General features: G+C 42.3%; 2 protein-coding genes across 3 annotated transcripts in view; one reads left to right on the top strand and one right to left on the bottom strand.

Moving 5' to 3' along the window:
* Positions 1–4,550: 4,550 nt before the first annotated feature.
* On the bottom strand, positions 4,551–9,795 carry LOC120544247 (glutenin, high molecular weight subunit PW212-like). Its single transcript, XM_039777880.1, has 7 exons — positions 9,664–9,795; positions 9,387–9,430; positions 8,588–8,689; positions 8,105–8,444; positions 5,254–5,291; positions 4,887–5,079; positions 4,551–4,795 (listed from the first exon to the last, which is right to left on the bottom strand). The coding sequence occupies exons 1-7, from the start codon at positions 9,710–9,712 to the stop codon at positions 4,551–4,553; spliced, it is 1,011 nt and encodes a 336-aa protein (XP_039633814.1). The 5' UTR covers positions 9,713–9,795.
* A 1,692-nt stretch (positions 9,796–11,487) lies between these two features.
* The window catches only part of LOC120543939, a 309,254-nt gene continuing 303,706 nt past the window's right edge, over positions 11,488–17,035 (top strand). For both annotated transcript variants that reach the window (XR_005636415.1, XM_039777368.1), the window contains exon 1: positions 11,488–11,652. The gene's annotated coding sequence lies outside the window, so the exon portion shown is untranslated. The remainder of the gene's footprint in view (positions 11,653–17,035) is intronic.

The following is a 17,035-nucleotide window of genomic DNA, read 5'->3' as shown; positions in this document are numbered from 1 at the left end:
CTACAGAGAGATTATTGACCCATCCACCAAATTAAAAGGAGTCACTCAGGGGAGACAATCAGGAGGAATGATAATTTGGTATAAATCTGAATGTACCGATTCAATAGAATTAATCAAAAGAGGTGAATTTTATATCAGCTGAGAAAGACATATATATTTGTCCCACATACATCCAGACTGAAGGTTGTCTTGACGTTGTGTAAAGACATTGTTGTCGTGTTTTTTAAATCAACTGTAGTTAATGTTTCCTCATTCCCCAAAACACATAACACTTGATGCACAGAGCCAAAAGTATGGAAACCATCTACCGATACTCTCCTTATATGTCTGTAAGAAGAAGCTGGCACAGAGCCAGAAGTATAAGGAAACAGAATTTCAATCAAGCAGGTGACATGTTCCGGGACCTTTCTACATAGTTGGAGATCTCAGTGTTAAACCCAAAGTTACATCATTCTGTCAGACAAAGCAGGTGGAGAACTGAGTGTGACTTTGCAGCTTTTTGTTAGAAAAGTCACCTAACTGCTGTGTGTTTGTGTGTGTGTGAATTGTGGTGTGCAGTAGCTTGTGTCCCAGACACGTCAGGTAAATAGACGAATTGGTTCAACAGCTTGAATTGACACCAAATGTCTCTGCCACAACCCTGTATTCTGCACAGGTGGCCAACTTGTACAATGCTACCTCTCTCCATTTAACCAAAGAACTTCATAATAATGATAATACATTTTATTTATGGGCGCCTTTCATAGCACTCAAGGTAACCTTACAGTTAAAACAAGCAAAAATACAGTTAAAAAGGCAAATAGAATAGAAAGTGTTGAGAAAAGTGACAAAAAAACTTTTTTTAAACGTGAAATAATTGGGAAAAATGTGACAAAAAATGTTGAAAAAAGTGCAGTGAAAAGTTCATTTTCAATTTTCAACAGGAAGGACAACAAGTTCATGGTTGACAGGAAGACTACACAAGGTTTAAATCAGTTTCAGGACAGTTACTTCACTTTATGAAGCAAGAGTCTTTATGGTCAAACGGGTCAGATGTCCGTCCCAAAATGGCGGAGGCACAGACGCATCTCACAAGCCGAAGGCGGTATCTACATTTATATCAGTAGCAATGTTTCCATCCACACGTTTTTATTCAAATGAAGTGATAGTGAATGAAAGATGGCGTCATGGAAACAGTAAAATTCGATAGAATTTCATGAATAGCGACTCAAAGGAAATACGTTTGGTCTCATCAGATTTTCTCTTGATCGATACATACGGCTTATGGGATGAACGCTGATGGAAACGTTATTTGCCGAATAAATTAATGAATTACAATTAAGTTTTAGGTCATTTTATGGTTGCAACCCGCCACAAAACAAAGAAGAAGAAGTTGTGGTTCATTTCCTCCCAGTATTTCCGCTCTGTTTGCACACATGACGGGTGTCAACAAAGACAGATGGAAGTGGACCAACGAGGAGACGAGAGACTTTTTTAACTTAATTTACAAGCAAAATATAACGGCTATTTAAGATAGCAAAAATCTAAGAAATGTATCAGGAACTGGCAAAGGAAATAACCAACAAAGGTTAGGACAAGCCGTGGGACGCTGGGCGGAGTAAATGGAAGGCGCTCAAACAGCGATACATGTCTCAAAAAAGAGAGTTATTGTCTCTCAGCGGTGCCGGAGGGAAAATAAAAGTAAAAGTAAAAGTAAAAAACTGTAAGTTCCACCTTTCTGATGAGCTGGATCAGATCCTCGGCCAAAGGCCCATCGGAGTCTCCTCGGCTTCTAATATTAACAACAACAACTACTACTGTTGTCTAGCAAAACTTTGTTCCCAAATGTTTGCTTGAATCTTGTGCGATTCAGTGCGAAAATGAACGGAAAAACCTTAAAATGTCTCAAATCAGTTCAATATACCAATTTAACCTCAAAACAGCACGTGACGTCATTATGCAACAGGTTTTTATTCACTTTAAAGTTGTTGGATGGAAACACACTTTAACCCTAACCCTTTTTTACCGAACTTCAGATAATTCGATTGACAAGTGGATGGAGACTTAGCTTCTGGTCCGGAGTCTTCAAGGTTTCAGGATTGTGTGCACAGTTCCATCCCTAACCCAACCCAGACACCCAATTCATAATACTGTAAAAATATAAATATTATATTTTTATATTATGTATTTCAATAATTTCATCAGTGGGCCATATGCTCAATCACCACATTACTGCCTTCAGTGATATAGTGAACTAACACACAACTTTACCTTTTATATTTTCTTTGTGTGGTATCGTGTCGGACTAACAGTTGTCAGTTTAGTCCACTGTTTCAAATAGGGGTACGTGTCCCTCTAGGTGTACTTTGGAGAACTGCAGGGGGTATGTGTCCCCCTAGTCGTACTTTGGAGAACTGCAGGGGGTACGGGTCCCATTAGGGGTACTGTGGTGGACTGCAGGGTACTGTGTCCCCATAGGGGTACTGTGGTGGACTGCAAGGTAATGCGTGTCCCCTAGTCGTACTTTGGAGAACTGTGTGGTAATGCGTCCCCCTAGGGGTACTGTGGCAGACTGCAGGGGATACGGGTCTCCCTAGGGGTACTTTGGAGAACTGCAGGGGTACTGTGTCCCCTAGGGGTACTGTGGCAAACTGTAGGGGATACGGGTCCCCCTAGGGGTACTTTTGAGGACTGCAGGGGATATGGGTCCCATTACGGCTACTCTGGAGGACTGCAGTGGGTATGTGACCTTTTTTGCAAATTTAGTTTTTCAGTTACAAGGCTGTAGTTGCTCTTGTTTTTTTCTCCAAGTTTGACGCTTTTTTCCACGTTTTTTTGTTGCTGTTTCTGAAGTTTGTCACCTTTTTTTGCAGGTTGTGTTGTTTGTTTTGACCTATTCTTGCCTTTCGTCCTTACATCTTTTTTCTCCAAAGTTTTTGTCACTTTTTTTTTAAGTTTGTCACTTATTGAATTTTTTGTCACTTTTGTGTTGCCTTCCTTCTTTCTACCGTCTGCTTCCATCATCACTTACATTTTTTACAGGTACAAGGCTGTTGTTTAGTAAATCTATCGCTGACATCGCTGTATTCTTCCTCATTATATAGACTTTTTTTTCTACCAATAATTATTTGCCCTGGTTAGGGGATACATAGCTAAAAAAAACAGTTCAAAGGTGCCACTGGTTTAGTCCATACAAACAATTCTGGGCCCAGTTCTTTTTTAACTTATATACTGTATAAATTCTATTTCTTTTGCGCAAAACAACAACGTTTATGCTTATGACACCATTGTCTATTGTGTAGCTGATTTTATACAATTAGCTACTAAAAGACTGCAAGCTGCATTTCTTAAAAAAATTCTAAATGCAGATAAGACTAAATTAATGTTGTTTACAAATATTGAAAGGGTCTCAGAGTATGAGTACCTTGTTATATGGATTGATAAAAGATTGTCATTCTGAGCCCTATTTTAATGATCTAAGTGCACGGTATTTAGTGCATGTACAAATCCACTTTTGCTAGTTTGACGGTGGAAAAAAGGGTCCGTGTGCCGGGCGCCTGGTTCTAAAGGGTTGTTCTTAGTGTCTTCATTAATCAGAGGTGTGTTTTGGGCGTAACATGCAATCAACCAATCAGAGATCATCTCCCATTCCCTTTAAAAGCCAGGCACGTTTGGACCTTGGAGCATTGCTGTTATGATGGAGGATTTGCACCGTAATATTTTTATTTGTTTTTTATTAACAAGCATAGTGTGGGCGTGTTGTGCATAAGCCTAGGAGCATTTGACTAATGCTCTGTTAAAATAATAATAAAATACTGCTTTATTGACTTCACACCAGGTTTTTGTTGGTCAATGGTGCAATCACTTCCTTCTGCCTCAAGATGAACACACCTCCTGTAAGACCAGCACGCCCAGAATGCACCTGAACACACCTCCCTGTAAGACCAGCATGTCTATGGGCTACAGATGGGTGCAGGTGCATTTGCTATTCAAACAACGTTGGACGGGAAACTGACAACTGCGTCAGGCTTTTTGGCTTTTTGTAAAGAAACAAATCCTACATCCCTATATCTTGCAAAAAAAGAATTGTGGAAGATACTCCTTGGTTGGTGTTGATCTGTAGCATTTTGTATTACATTTCCATATTGTTAACTCTGTAAATCCATTTTCCACTCGGTCCAATGAATGGCTTTTACTTGAGGTCCCTAATAGTCCCAATATTAAAAAAAAATATTCCGACATGTTCCTAATTTTTGTCTTTTTTTTCTCCAAATATTCCAACTTCTTTCTGTCAAATCAAAGAATTCTCTCAGTGATAATAAAAAATAATTTCCCGACACAATATCATTACACTCAGGACTCAGGCACATTGTCACAAACTCGTATTTTATTTTTAATTCAAATTCTTAAAAACAATAGAGATGGCAGCAGCGCTTAGCGTCGTCAACGCCACGCCCTCCATGATCCAGCACAGCTGAGAGAGAGAGACAGAGAGAGACATGTTACGTGTGCAGCAAGAATTTTGTTTCCAATATTCAAATGTCAGTTTTAACCAAATTATGTCTGTAAAGTTACCACCATCGCGCCATCGCCGCCATCGCCGCCATCGCCGCCATCACCACCTTTTCCGCCATTGCGACCGCCGCCCCCTTTGCCACCACCTTTGCCGCCACCTTTGCCACCGCTAATCCAGCCGCCGCCACAAAATCCTTCACCGCCATCGCCGCCATAACCGCCATAACCGCCATAACCGCCTTTTCCGCCATTGCGACCACCGCCACCTTTGCCGCCACCTTTGCCGCCACCTTTGCCACCGCTAATCCAGCCGCCACCACCACCGCCTCCACCACCGCCACCACCGCCACCACCGCCACCACCGCCACCACCACCACCGCCACCACCACCACCGCCACCACCACCACCACCGTAGCCACCACCACCGCCGTCACCACCACCACCACCGCCGTCACCACCGCCACCCCTGCCACCCCGGCCACCCCTGCCACCGCCACCGCTACCACCGCCACCGCTGCCACTGCAACCACTGCTGCCACCATAGCCACTATCGCCGCCAAAGAAGCTGCCATTGCCACCATTCTTCTGGACAGACAGACACACAGACAGACAGAAAGTACATATATAAATGTATATTCATTGAATCAACATTATGAAAAATTTAATCCTTTTATATCTTGAATAAAAAAAAAGAAAAACTGTTTAAAAGTTTCATGTTTCCGGTCCAGACAGGAAGCTGCAGCAGTGCATGCTGGTTACCTGGTATGTCGGGACTGCTGCCGGCTGAGAGCTGAACACTGTGGAGAAAAAAGTCGTCAGGTGTCGTTCGCAGGTGACAAAATCACAGATTTAAATATGTAGAAATGTAAAGTAGAGGATGGGAAAAAGATTTAACATGACTTTAAAATCGACATCCACCGAGCCAATGTGATTATGTTAACATTAATTAGCTCGTTCTTGTTTCCTGTGTCGAGAAGCGGGTACCTTGCCCACTCAAAACTGGGGTTCCCCAGGGATCAGTCCTGGGTCCCCTCCTCTTTTCCCTGTACACCAACTCTCTTGGATCTGTCATCCAGTCGCACGGCTTTTCTTATCACAGCTACGCAGATGACACCCAACTAATTCTCTCCTTTCCTGAGTCTGACACTCAAGTAGCAGCACGTATCTCGGCCTGTCTGACTGACATCTCTTCTTGGATGTCCGCACACCATCTGAAACTCAACCTTGACAAGACTGAGCTCCTTTTCATTCCAGGGAAGGGCTCTCCTACCCAAGACCTGACTATAACAATTGACAACTCTGTGGTAGTCCCCACCCAGACTGATAGAAACCTAGGTGTGACACTTGACAACCAACTCTACTTCACTGCTAACATTGCTGCAACCACCCGATCGTGCAGATACATGCTGCATATCATCAGAAGGATACGTCCCCTTCTAACACAGAAGGCGGCTCAGGTTCTGGTTCAGGCTCTAGTCATCTCACGTCTAGACTACTGCAACTCCCTCCTGATTGGCCTGCCTGCATGTGCCATCCGACCTCTGCAGCTTATTCAGAATGCAGCAGCTCGACTTGTCTTCAACCTCCCCAAGTTCTCTCACACTACACCGCTCCTCCGCTCTCTTCACTGGCTACCAATTGCAGCCCGCATCCGCTTCAAGACACTAGTACTTACATACAGGGCCATGAACGGATCAGCCCCAGCTTACATCCAGGAAATGGTCAAACCATATACCCCAACCCTCTCACTTCGCTCAGCATCAGCCAAACTGCTTGCTGCCCCCTCACAATGAGGGAGAACTAATCACTCAACCAAATCCAGACTGTTCACTGTCCTGGCTCCCAAAAGGTGGAACGAGCTCCCCATCGACATCAGGATGGCTGACAACCTACACATCTTCCGCCGAAGGCTAAAAACACATATAAATAAATAGATTAAAAAAAAACAAAACTCTTGAACCTGCACTTTCACTACTCTATGTAGCTTTGCTTACTTACAGCTAATGTATTTGCACTTAATACTTGTTGTCTTGAGTTTGTACCTTCAAAGTTGAAAGCACTTAATTGTAAGTTGCTTTGGATAAAAGCGTCAGCTAAATGACATGTAATGTAATGTAATTTAATATGACTGTAGCTATACAACCTCCCCCGCCGGTCTAGGCGAACGCTGCAACTCTTCACTCCCTAACTATAGGCTTTATCGAAGAGGAGAGTTTTAAGTTTACTCTTAAATGTGGTGACGGTGTCTGCCTCCCGAATACAGACTGGGAGCTGGTTCCACAGGAGAGGAGCCTGATAGCTGAAGGCTCTGGTTCCCATTCTACTTTTAGAGACTCTAGGAACCACAAGTAGCTCATGTAACGGTAGCGTTCCACATAGCAGAATTTCGCTTCCCTCTCATTGAGGTTGAATGGAGACCAAATTCGCCCTGATTGGACGAAATGAGAGTGAATTGCAGAGGCAAGGGAAACATAGTTGACGAAATTTTACTTTATTCAAATGAGGACCACTCAAGAACCAATCAGGTCCGCGTGTTTGTGTTTGGAGGCGGGAATTACAAACAAAGTCTGACCAAGATGGCGGAGATTATCAGAGCTGTATCATGAACATTTTTACGTGATTAAAATGTTTCTATACCAGCATTGGTACTTCTATCAACACAAATTGTGATTTATATGACACACAATCTTAGTCAGGGCACACACACCAATAAATAGACCACTGTATATGTTAGTTTAAACACTCAACACTAAACTTTTCAACCGCAAGCCGAAGGGCCCGCAACGCGCATGTTCGGACATTGGATTTCATTGTAAGCATAGCAAGGCAGCCAGGCTACATAGCCAAGTTACCAGAGCATTTATGAGCTAACATTTTACCGATGGTTTTCTGCTGTGCATTTTTACCACCCTAACTACGATAGCAATGATAGCTTTGCTAGCAAACTACCTGCTAGCTACCTATGCTACCTAGCTTCAACCGTCTTTGCTAGCTGCCTAGCAGCTGGTGTTCTGTTGCGGTCTTGCGTGTTGTTTACGCCCCACACCCCTAGGCAAAATTTTGCTGCGCCAAAATTTGCAAGGTGTTTCGCTGGTGGAAACCTACCATTACTTGCTCAGTGGGAGCGCAGTGCTCTAGTGGGACAATAAGGTACTAGGAGCTCTTCTAGATATGATGGTGATTGACCATTTAAAGCTTTGTAGATCAGGAGAAGGATTTTAAATTCAATCCTGGATTTTACAGGAAGCCAATGCAGAAAAGCTAATACGGGAGAAATATGATCTCTTCTCTTAGTTTTTGTCAGAACACGCGGCGCAGCATTCTGGATCAGCTGGAGAGTCTTAAGGGTTTTATTTGAGCAACCTGAATTACCTAAATTAAACAATAAAGCAGATTTGAGTAAGTTTTGCTGGAGCAGCAAACTGCGCCCGTGACGGGGAGCACCGGAAGTGAGACAATACGCTTTAGCGTGAATGTTAGTAACCGAACAGCGGCCATTCATAGTGTTACACCTCCTTTAACGTTACGTGTTCACGTTGAAATTCTCCTCCTTGCCAAGCCAGAGGCAGCCTCTACGTACAGATATCTAGGTTGGGACTCTCTGACCTACCTGGGTGTTTTGTCTCTCTGGGTGGCACCCCCTGGATCCCCTGGTACCCGGGCTGATACAGGCAGGGCTCCGGTTGCCCTTGTTGCCCCGGTTTTCCCAGTTGACCCTGTTGCCCCTGTTGCCATAGTTGCTCCTGTTGCCACGGTTGCCCCTGCTGCCCCGGTTGCCCCTGTTGCCCCTGTTGCCATAGTTGCCCCTGTTGCCCCGGTTTCTCTGGTTGCCCCTGCTGCCCCGGTTGGCCCTGCTGAAACGATTGCCCCGGTTGCCCTTGTTGCCGCGGTTTCCCCGGTTGACCCTGTTGCCCCTGTTGCCATAGTTGCTCCTGTTGCCACGGTTGCCCCTGCTGACACGGTTGCCCCTGTTGCCATAGTTGCCCCTGTTGCCCCTGTTCCACGGTTGCCCCTGTTGCCATAGTTGCCCCGGTTTCTCTGGTTGCCCCTGCTGCCCCGGTTGGCCCTGCTGAAACGGTTGACCCAGTTGCCCCGGTGGTCCTATGAGGAGGTTGTGGTCTCCTCCATCGGTGTAGGTCTGAGTGAATGTCTGCTGAGGACACACCTGTGAGGGGGGGTTCTGTTCCATGGTAACCTTCAATACGAAATATGATGTACAAAGTTAAATTTTTGACGCAATTCAAACAGGATCTAAACATTATGTAGAAACCAATAAGGAAACTCCAAGGCACTCTCTTTTAGAAAAATACTAAGCCTTTATTTATGGCTTGGTCATCATAAATCTTAAAGTACTCCGACGCGTTTTGGCATACAAGCCTTTGTCAGGGAGTCAATCTAAACAAGATCTAAACATTATTGGTCTCTCCACTTTCACTACCGGGCACATTTTTACTAAAATAAAGTCTAGTGGTGGACACAGGAAGGGGCGGGACTTCGCTGTTTTACATACCATAATTAAAAACAGTGCAGTATATATATATATATATATATATATATATATATATATATATATATATACATATACTTCTATACATGCAGTATATATGTATACATGTACTTAAATACATGCAGTATATATGTATATTTATACTTCTATACATGCAGTATATATTCATACATGTACTTCTATACATGCAGTATATATTCATATATGTATACATTTACTTATATACATGCAGTATATATGTATACATGTAATTATATACATGCAGTATATATATGTATACATATACTTATATACATACAGTATATATGTATACATGTACTTATATACATACAGTATATACTGTATATGTATACATACTTACAGTTGAGCAGTGCATGCTGGGTACCTGGTGTGGTGATCCGGGGAATGCTGCCGGCTGATAGACGAACCCTGCGCGAGAAAACCAAAAAGGTCACATGATCAGATCCACACGGTAACGGTAACATGACGCCGTAACGCAGGAAGTGAGGTTCATCATTAACTACCCCCGTTTTTTTTCCATTGTATATTTCCAGAATAAAGTTGTTGATATTGTCATATTTTAACACTCTGTTATCATCCTTATAGATCTGACTGAATTGAAGAAAATAATACAAATATTTACTTCTTAAACTCTGACAAACCTGGAGGGTAGCCTGGGGGCGAGTACGGAGGAGGGTCCCCATTATTCATCTGGATTGATGGATGGACAGATAGATAGATAGATAGATAGATAGATAGATAGATAGATAGATAGATAGATAGATAGATAGATAGATAGATAGATAGATAGATAGATAGATAGATATGGATGGATGGATGGATGGATCTGAGAGAGGAAAGCAGAAATAGTTATCATATATTATGGAGAAAAATTAATCTATGTTTGTTTATTTATTCTAAAACAGGTTCAGGTTCATATATAGCCTAATATAATCAAACCGTTAACCAGACTGAGGATGTGTGATTGATCAAGCTGTTTAAATGACTCATTCTATTCCACCTTTATCTAAACAAATAAGTATTTAAGGGGGTGATACAGAACATTATTATTAATAGTCAGTATGAACTAAACCATTAGACACTATTTACAATACAGAAATATGAGTCAACTCTTGCTACAGAGTTGAGTTCGCAGCACAAGTGCCAGACTCCTTCCATAAATCTCTAATTTTAGTGTTTTCAGGCGCACCAGTAAGAATTACCAGCAGAAGAAAATAAGATTTATGATATTTTACAAATTAAAAGTTTCCACTCTTTCATTCGGCTACCATCGAATTCACCACGCTGCGTGGATTTTGAAGATATTGACACTTTTAGAAGTTTTCCCTGATGTCATCTTACGTGAGGTTTAAGCATTAACAGCAGGAGCGCGCTCTGATGCCGATTCAAAGAAATGTGGACTTCACGTGAAACAGCTGTTACTTCCAAAAACGTAAACATATATAAATAAGTTATTAAACAACGTCTCGTGAAACACTGATTCCTAAAAGTCTGGACTACTTCTTAAATGCTTCGTTTTTTCAGTGGAGTCTGGTTCAGAATCTGAACTTACCTTCGTTATATGACGAACTTTAAAATGTAAAAACATGAATCTCTCTCTCTCTCTCTCTCTCTTTTTTTTTTTTTTTTTTCTCTCTGCTGTCTCGCTCCGCTGATAGATCGATTGTGCGCGAGAACTGCAGCTTCACGTATTTTTTTTTTTTTTTTTTTCTCTCTCTCTGTCGTGTGTGTGTGTGTGTGTGTGTGTGTGTGATTGGCAGCTAATATTACGGAACATAACAGGTTTGTGTGTGTATGCCCTTGAAGATTTAGTGAAGTAAGATTGCAGGTTTAAATCTGACTTTGCAAAAACAGTGAACAGTGAATTTCTGAAAGTAGTAAGAAGTACATTTTCAACTTTTAGAAGATCTTTAAAATAAAAAGAAAGACAGAATCACACATCTAAATGTATTATATAATTTGAACAGAGCTTTATGTTTACAACTGACTGAATCATTCAATCCTAAAATGACTTTTCATAGCTGTTTTTGGTAAATATTCTGTATGTTTTGTGCAGCGTGTGTTGTCTATACGGATGTAGGCCTACTACTGTAAGAGAACGGTATATATGTACTTAATACTTTTAAATGGCAAACAGCGCCCCCAAAATCCCGCTTGCGGCCGAAAATATATGACATCCGTACTGATAAGAACTACCATAGAGAATGAATGGGAAAAGTTAAGGGAGTCAATCTCTACTTTTGTATGTTAAATAGGTCCAAAGTGAATCCGGTTACAAACTGTACGGAAACATCGGTGTTTGTTAATACTTTTATATGATGCAGAATTACATTTTATCGTCTACTATCCTTATTTAGACAGTTATTAACATTCGCTAATTAGATATATAAGCACATCCCCGTAAAACGTTTGTATATGGAGATTGACTGTTATTGATCGTCTGAAAGAAAATCAGACTAAACGCATCCTAAAGGGGGGGTGGAGACGCCATGTGTTGCTGCTGTTTGGCCAGGCAACGTGCAGCAGTGCTGCAGCAACTCGCGAGTCTTTGTGTCCTATAACACTTAATGACTACAAACTGAACCGACACATTCAGCCACCGGGGCGACCGGGCAGAGCTCCGGTATTCGGTAAGTGTTCGTAAGCTTCTGTAAGTTAGCCCGCAGTGCTAAAACCTAACGTTAGCTGCCCTTTGAGAGGCTAACGGTCAGCACCAATGGCTCAGGATGTTCTCTGTTAGCAGACATCACTATCACTATCTGTCACACTTTGTCACGCACAATCCCGCAACCCGAGGATCACATTTAGTGAGTGTTTGGGACTTTTGAGATAGGACTTGTGTTTTTGCATGTAGCTGCCATGTTGGTGCGTTCAAGGTCCCTTCGGGGTAAACGCCACTTTGTCTTTTTTAAGCATGGTTCAATCTTGTGTTTTTATAAATTCATCATATGTTTTAAAAATCTTATTCTGAAAAGTGATTTCTACATACATTTAGTGCAGTAAAATACAATATGTCCCTTTCTGATGCAGTCTTGTTGCATAAAGCATAGAAAAGTTTAAAAATCTACTGTTTGAACTACACTCAAACGTGAAAACGGGCTCTCCATGAATGGGTTAAACAGCGCCCCCAAAATCCCGCTTGTGGCCGTCAATATATGACACCCATAGTGATAAGAACTACCGTAGAGAATGAATGGGAAAAGTTAAGGGGGCTACGGTCACGAGTTCGAAACCAGGCGGGGACATTTTTTGTTTGTATGAGTGAGAAGGAATCTAATCGGTTATTTAGATGTTTTCCGCTTTTAGTTTGAAATGTACTAACTACAACATAATTTCAATTCTTTACACAGTGAACTAACCGAGCTAAAAACTCTTAATTCATGAGTTTTAAAAAGCCTCTTTCTTACCTGTGTGAGCTGATACTCATCTGCTGGCTTTAGTTATCTTCATATCAAGGATTTTTTTATTCACATGGCTTAAACAGATGTTTATTACCACAGAAAGTCTTTCGGGAAACAAACTGGTAAATGCGCATTTTTATTTGTTTATTTAAGGGTGTAAATCATCAAAACGTTAAGGGGCTACTATTCCTGTATGAGTGGTCCAAGCTGGACTCCGGTTCGAAACCAGGCAGGAACATAGATTTTAGTTTTTTTACTCATTCTTTTTTATATAGAAATACATTTCCCCTTCTGCTAGCTTTTGTTTGATACACTTATAAATATGATATACTGGTAATCAAAACGTGAAAGTGAATTTCTGAATTAAAATAAAAAATGCACTTAGTGTGTCAGAATCAAATCCAAAGGTGTTATAACATTTTAACGGAGCTTTATATTTCACTGCTTACAACTGACTGACATATTCAGGTGTGTGTGTGTGTGTGTGTGTGTGTGTGTGTGTGTGTGTGTGTGTGTGTGTGTGTGTGTGTGTGTGTGTGTGTGTGTGTGTGTGTGTGTGTGTGTGTGTAAAAATCTTTCTTCATGCCTTTGTGGTAAATATTCTGTATATTTTGTGCTTCATATACACTGTAAAAAAAAAAAAATCTGTAGGAAAACAGATAATGTCCTGGCAGAAAATTACCAGTACCTTTTCCGTTAAGTTTACGGACATTTCTGTCAATCCAAAAATAAAATTCCTTCATATTATCACAGTATATTAGCTAACCCTATGAAAACAAGTATATCTCTCTCTCTCTTTATATGAGGGAAATATGCGATATGTTTAACATGGTTATTAATTCTTCTACTTTCCATTTGGATGGATGGATGGATGGATAGATGGATGGATACTTTATTGATCCCCAAGGGATAATATCAGAGAATAATGTAGACCATATGTTACCACAAGTGTATAATTGTGTACTTTGCTTTATTGTTCTGCCACTTTAAAACATGTGCGCGGTTGTTTTTATGGGAATGACGTACGATACGTTCTTCCCAGTTTTAACTTACCCCTGTAAGCGTAACCTCAGTAGCGGAGATAGCTTGGGTGCGGCCGCCCCAGGGCCCCGTGCCAATTAGAGGCCCCTCAAACGCTGCGGATCTTGCGTCACTTGACGTAACTCTTTAACTGTATCACGTTAGGAATTTTAATTTTTATTGATTTTTAAATGTGTTGCCTCTTAGGTTCCATCTCCACCGCTATGTTTTTGTTTTTAAGTGCTTGAGTTGGGGGGGAATGAGAGGGAGAAACACCAGAGCAGGGGGAATGAGAGGGAGAAACACCAGAGCAGGGGGAATGAGAGGGGAAACACCAGAGCAGGGGGAATGAGAGGGAGAAACACCAGAGCAGGGGGAATGAGAGGGGAGAAACACCAGAGCAGGGGGGAATGAGAGGGAGAAACACCCCAGAGCAGGGGAATGAGAGGGGGAAACACCAGAGCAGGGGATGAAAAGGGAGGGAAGGAAACACCAGAGCAGGAGGAATGAGAGGGGGAAACACCAGAGCAGGAGGAATGAGAGGGGGAAACACCAGAGCAGGGGAATGAGAGGGGGAAACACCAGAGCAGGGGGAATGAGGAGGGGAAAACACCAGAGCAGGGGGAATGAGAGGGGGAAACACCAGAGCAGGAGGAATGAGAGGGGGAAACACCAGAGCAGGGGGAATGAGAGGGGGAAACACCAGAGCAGGGGGAAATGAGAGGGGAAACACCAGAGCAGGGGGAATGAGAGGGGAAACACCAGAGGGGAACGAGGGGAAACGGGGGAATGAGAGGGAGAAACACCAGAGCAGAGGAATGAGGGGGGAAACACCAGAGCAGGGGGAATGAGAGGGAGAAACACCAGAGCAGGAGGAATGAGAGGGGAAACACCAGAGCAGGGAGGAATGAGAGGGGAAATGCCAGAGCAGGGGGAATGAGAGGGGAAATGCCCCCGGGGCAGGGGAATGAGAGGGTGAAACACCAGAGCAGGAGGAATGAGAGGGGAAATGCCAGAGCGGGGGAATGGGGGGGAAACACCAGAGCGGAGGGAATGGAGGGGAACAAAAGACAGGGGGAATGAGAGGGTGAGAACACCAGAACCGGGGGAATGAGAGGGGAAACACCAGAGCAGGGGAAAGATGAGAGGGAGAAACCAGAGCAAGGGGGAATGAGAGAGGGAAAGACCAGAGCAGGGGAATGGAAATGGGGAAACACAAAAGTAAGGGGAATGAGAATGGAATGTGTAGCCTTAGTCAGTCGATTTTTTATTTTTTTTTTATAGACCAAACAACATCCAGAATATAATCAGATTAATTGTTAGCTACAACCGTATGTGATAGAATACTGATGAGTTTATGAACCCACGCTAAAGATGAATAAAAAAAATCGTCTTTTGGTAATTGATCTACATTTTTTTTTTTTTTTGTGGAAAAATTCCAACCTTTTGAGGACACCAATTTTCTTTGTGAATGAATAATGTATCGTAAATAAATAAATGTTCTTCCTTAAAATACAGGGGGCATAAGTCAGTACACCCCTATGTTAAATTCCCATAGAGGCAGGCAGATGGTTATTATTAATAGCCAGTTATTTCATGTATCCAGGATACTATGCATCCTGATAAAGTTCCTTTGGGCCCCCCATCATCACATACCCTTCACCATACCCCCACATCATCACATACCCTTCACCATACCCCCACATCATCACATACCCTTCACCATACCCTCACATCATCACATACCCTTCACCATACCCCCACATCATCACATACCCTTCACCATACCCTCACATCATCACATACCCTTCACCATACCCCCACATCATCACATACCCTTCACCATACCCCCACATCATCACATACCCTTCACCATTCCCCCCACATCATCACATACCCTTCAACATACCCCCACATCATCACATACCCTTCACCATACCCCCACATCATCACATACCCTTCACCATACCCTCACATCATCACATACCCTTCACCATACCCTCACATCATCACATACCCTTCACCATACCCCCACATCATCACATACCCTTCACCATACCCCCACATCATCACATACCCTTCACCATACCCCCACATCATCACATACCCTTCACCATACCCCCCACATCATCACATACCCTTCACCATACCCTCACATCATCTTACTTGTTAACTAGTAGTAGGTAAACGTGGGTTTGTTCAGACGTGGTGCTCGGTACAACGCGACTCGCGTTGCGTCTCTGCCTGTCGGAGTTTTTTTTTTTAAACCGTCAGCTGGCTCTAACCAGTTTTCTTGACTTCACGCACTGAGTGTCTGACACTTTCTTGCTGTATTTTATTAAAAAAAAAGGTAGTTGTGGTATGAATAGTTCATTTGTTATGATCAAAACCATTGATCTGAAGCTCAATGCTGATGCTTTCATGTAAATAGTTTTCTAATCAGCAATAAATATAACAATTTCTGATCAACCCATATCAATTGCATGCTTAAAATAACATACCAGTTAAAGCCCCGCCCATTTCAAGACAACCCGACCCACTTCCCGGTTAAATCCCGCCCAGTCCAAGTACAGATACAGATACAGATAATTCATATGGTTAACAGATACAGATAATGCTGTACTCGCTCATCCCTAGTACAGACCAAGTTTGAAGTCCATCGGATGAAATCTCTAGGAGGAGTTTGTTAAAGTTTAGGGTATGGCTCCAATTATGTTTTGTGTACGTCTTTACATGTTTAATATGTGTACCAAGTTTCGTGCGTGTGCGTTAATGCACTGCAGGGGCTAAATTGTTTTAACTTTGTAGCTAGCGAGCCATTTTTGTGCGCCTATTCCCAAAACTCTTAAAATACATTTTCACCAGCCTTGATGCGACCGCCAACTTTTTGAATATGCTAAGCCCCTCAAAAAGCCAATTAATTTGCCGGGGAAAAAAGAATAATTAAAGCTGCAACCAGCGATGAACGTGCCCTTGCCTTCTTGCAGTCGGGGGTACTGGCGGACTGCGCTCCTTGCGGCCGTGCATTTGTACGGCACTCAGACACTGAAAATCATCACCAATGAAAACGGAACTCTCTGCTGAGTTCAATGATACCTCACACAATAGTGTAGAAGAAACGGGGCATTAGTTATTAAAGGGGGCATGACTTAAACATATGGGGCAGAGCAAACCGTCACCAATTAAAAAGGATCTCTTTGCTGAGTTCAATGATACCTCTCACATGAATTTACCTTAAATGGTTCACAAGTTATGAAAGGGGGCGTGGTCTGTGTACATGGGTGTGGCTAGAGTATAGGAAGCGTCTCAATATCACATGTAGACTACACTTTCAAAGTTTTATGTAAATCGGAATAACTTGTCAAGATACAACTGTTCCTGTTTCAACAGCCACTTACAGGAAATTGGTCCTCTATAATTTGCGCATTGTGTTAGCTATCAAAGTTCTTTTGATAACTTTTAGTCACAACGGTCCACCGAGTCTATATCCAAGTTTTCGTGCAGATTGGACTCAGGAGGAGTTAGACAAAGTAGGTTTCCCATATATCGCGATGTGGCTAATTAATAATAAAAAAAAAATTCTAACAGCGCC

Source organism: Perca fluviatilis, chromosome 16 (assembly GCF_010015445.1).
Source record: "Perca fluviatilis chromosome 16, GENO_Pfluv_1.0, whole genome shotgun sequence".
NCBI classification, from domain to species: domain Eukaryota; kingdom Metazoa; phylum Chordata; class Actinopteri; order Perciformes; family Percidae; genus Perca; species Perca fluviatilis.
Note: the sequence above shows the minus strand (reverse complement) of the source record. Positions and strands in the feature narration are given on the sequence as shown.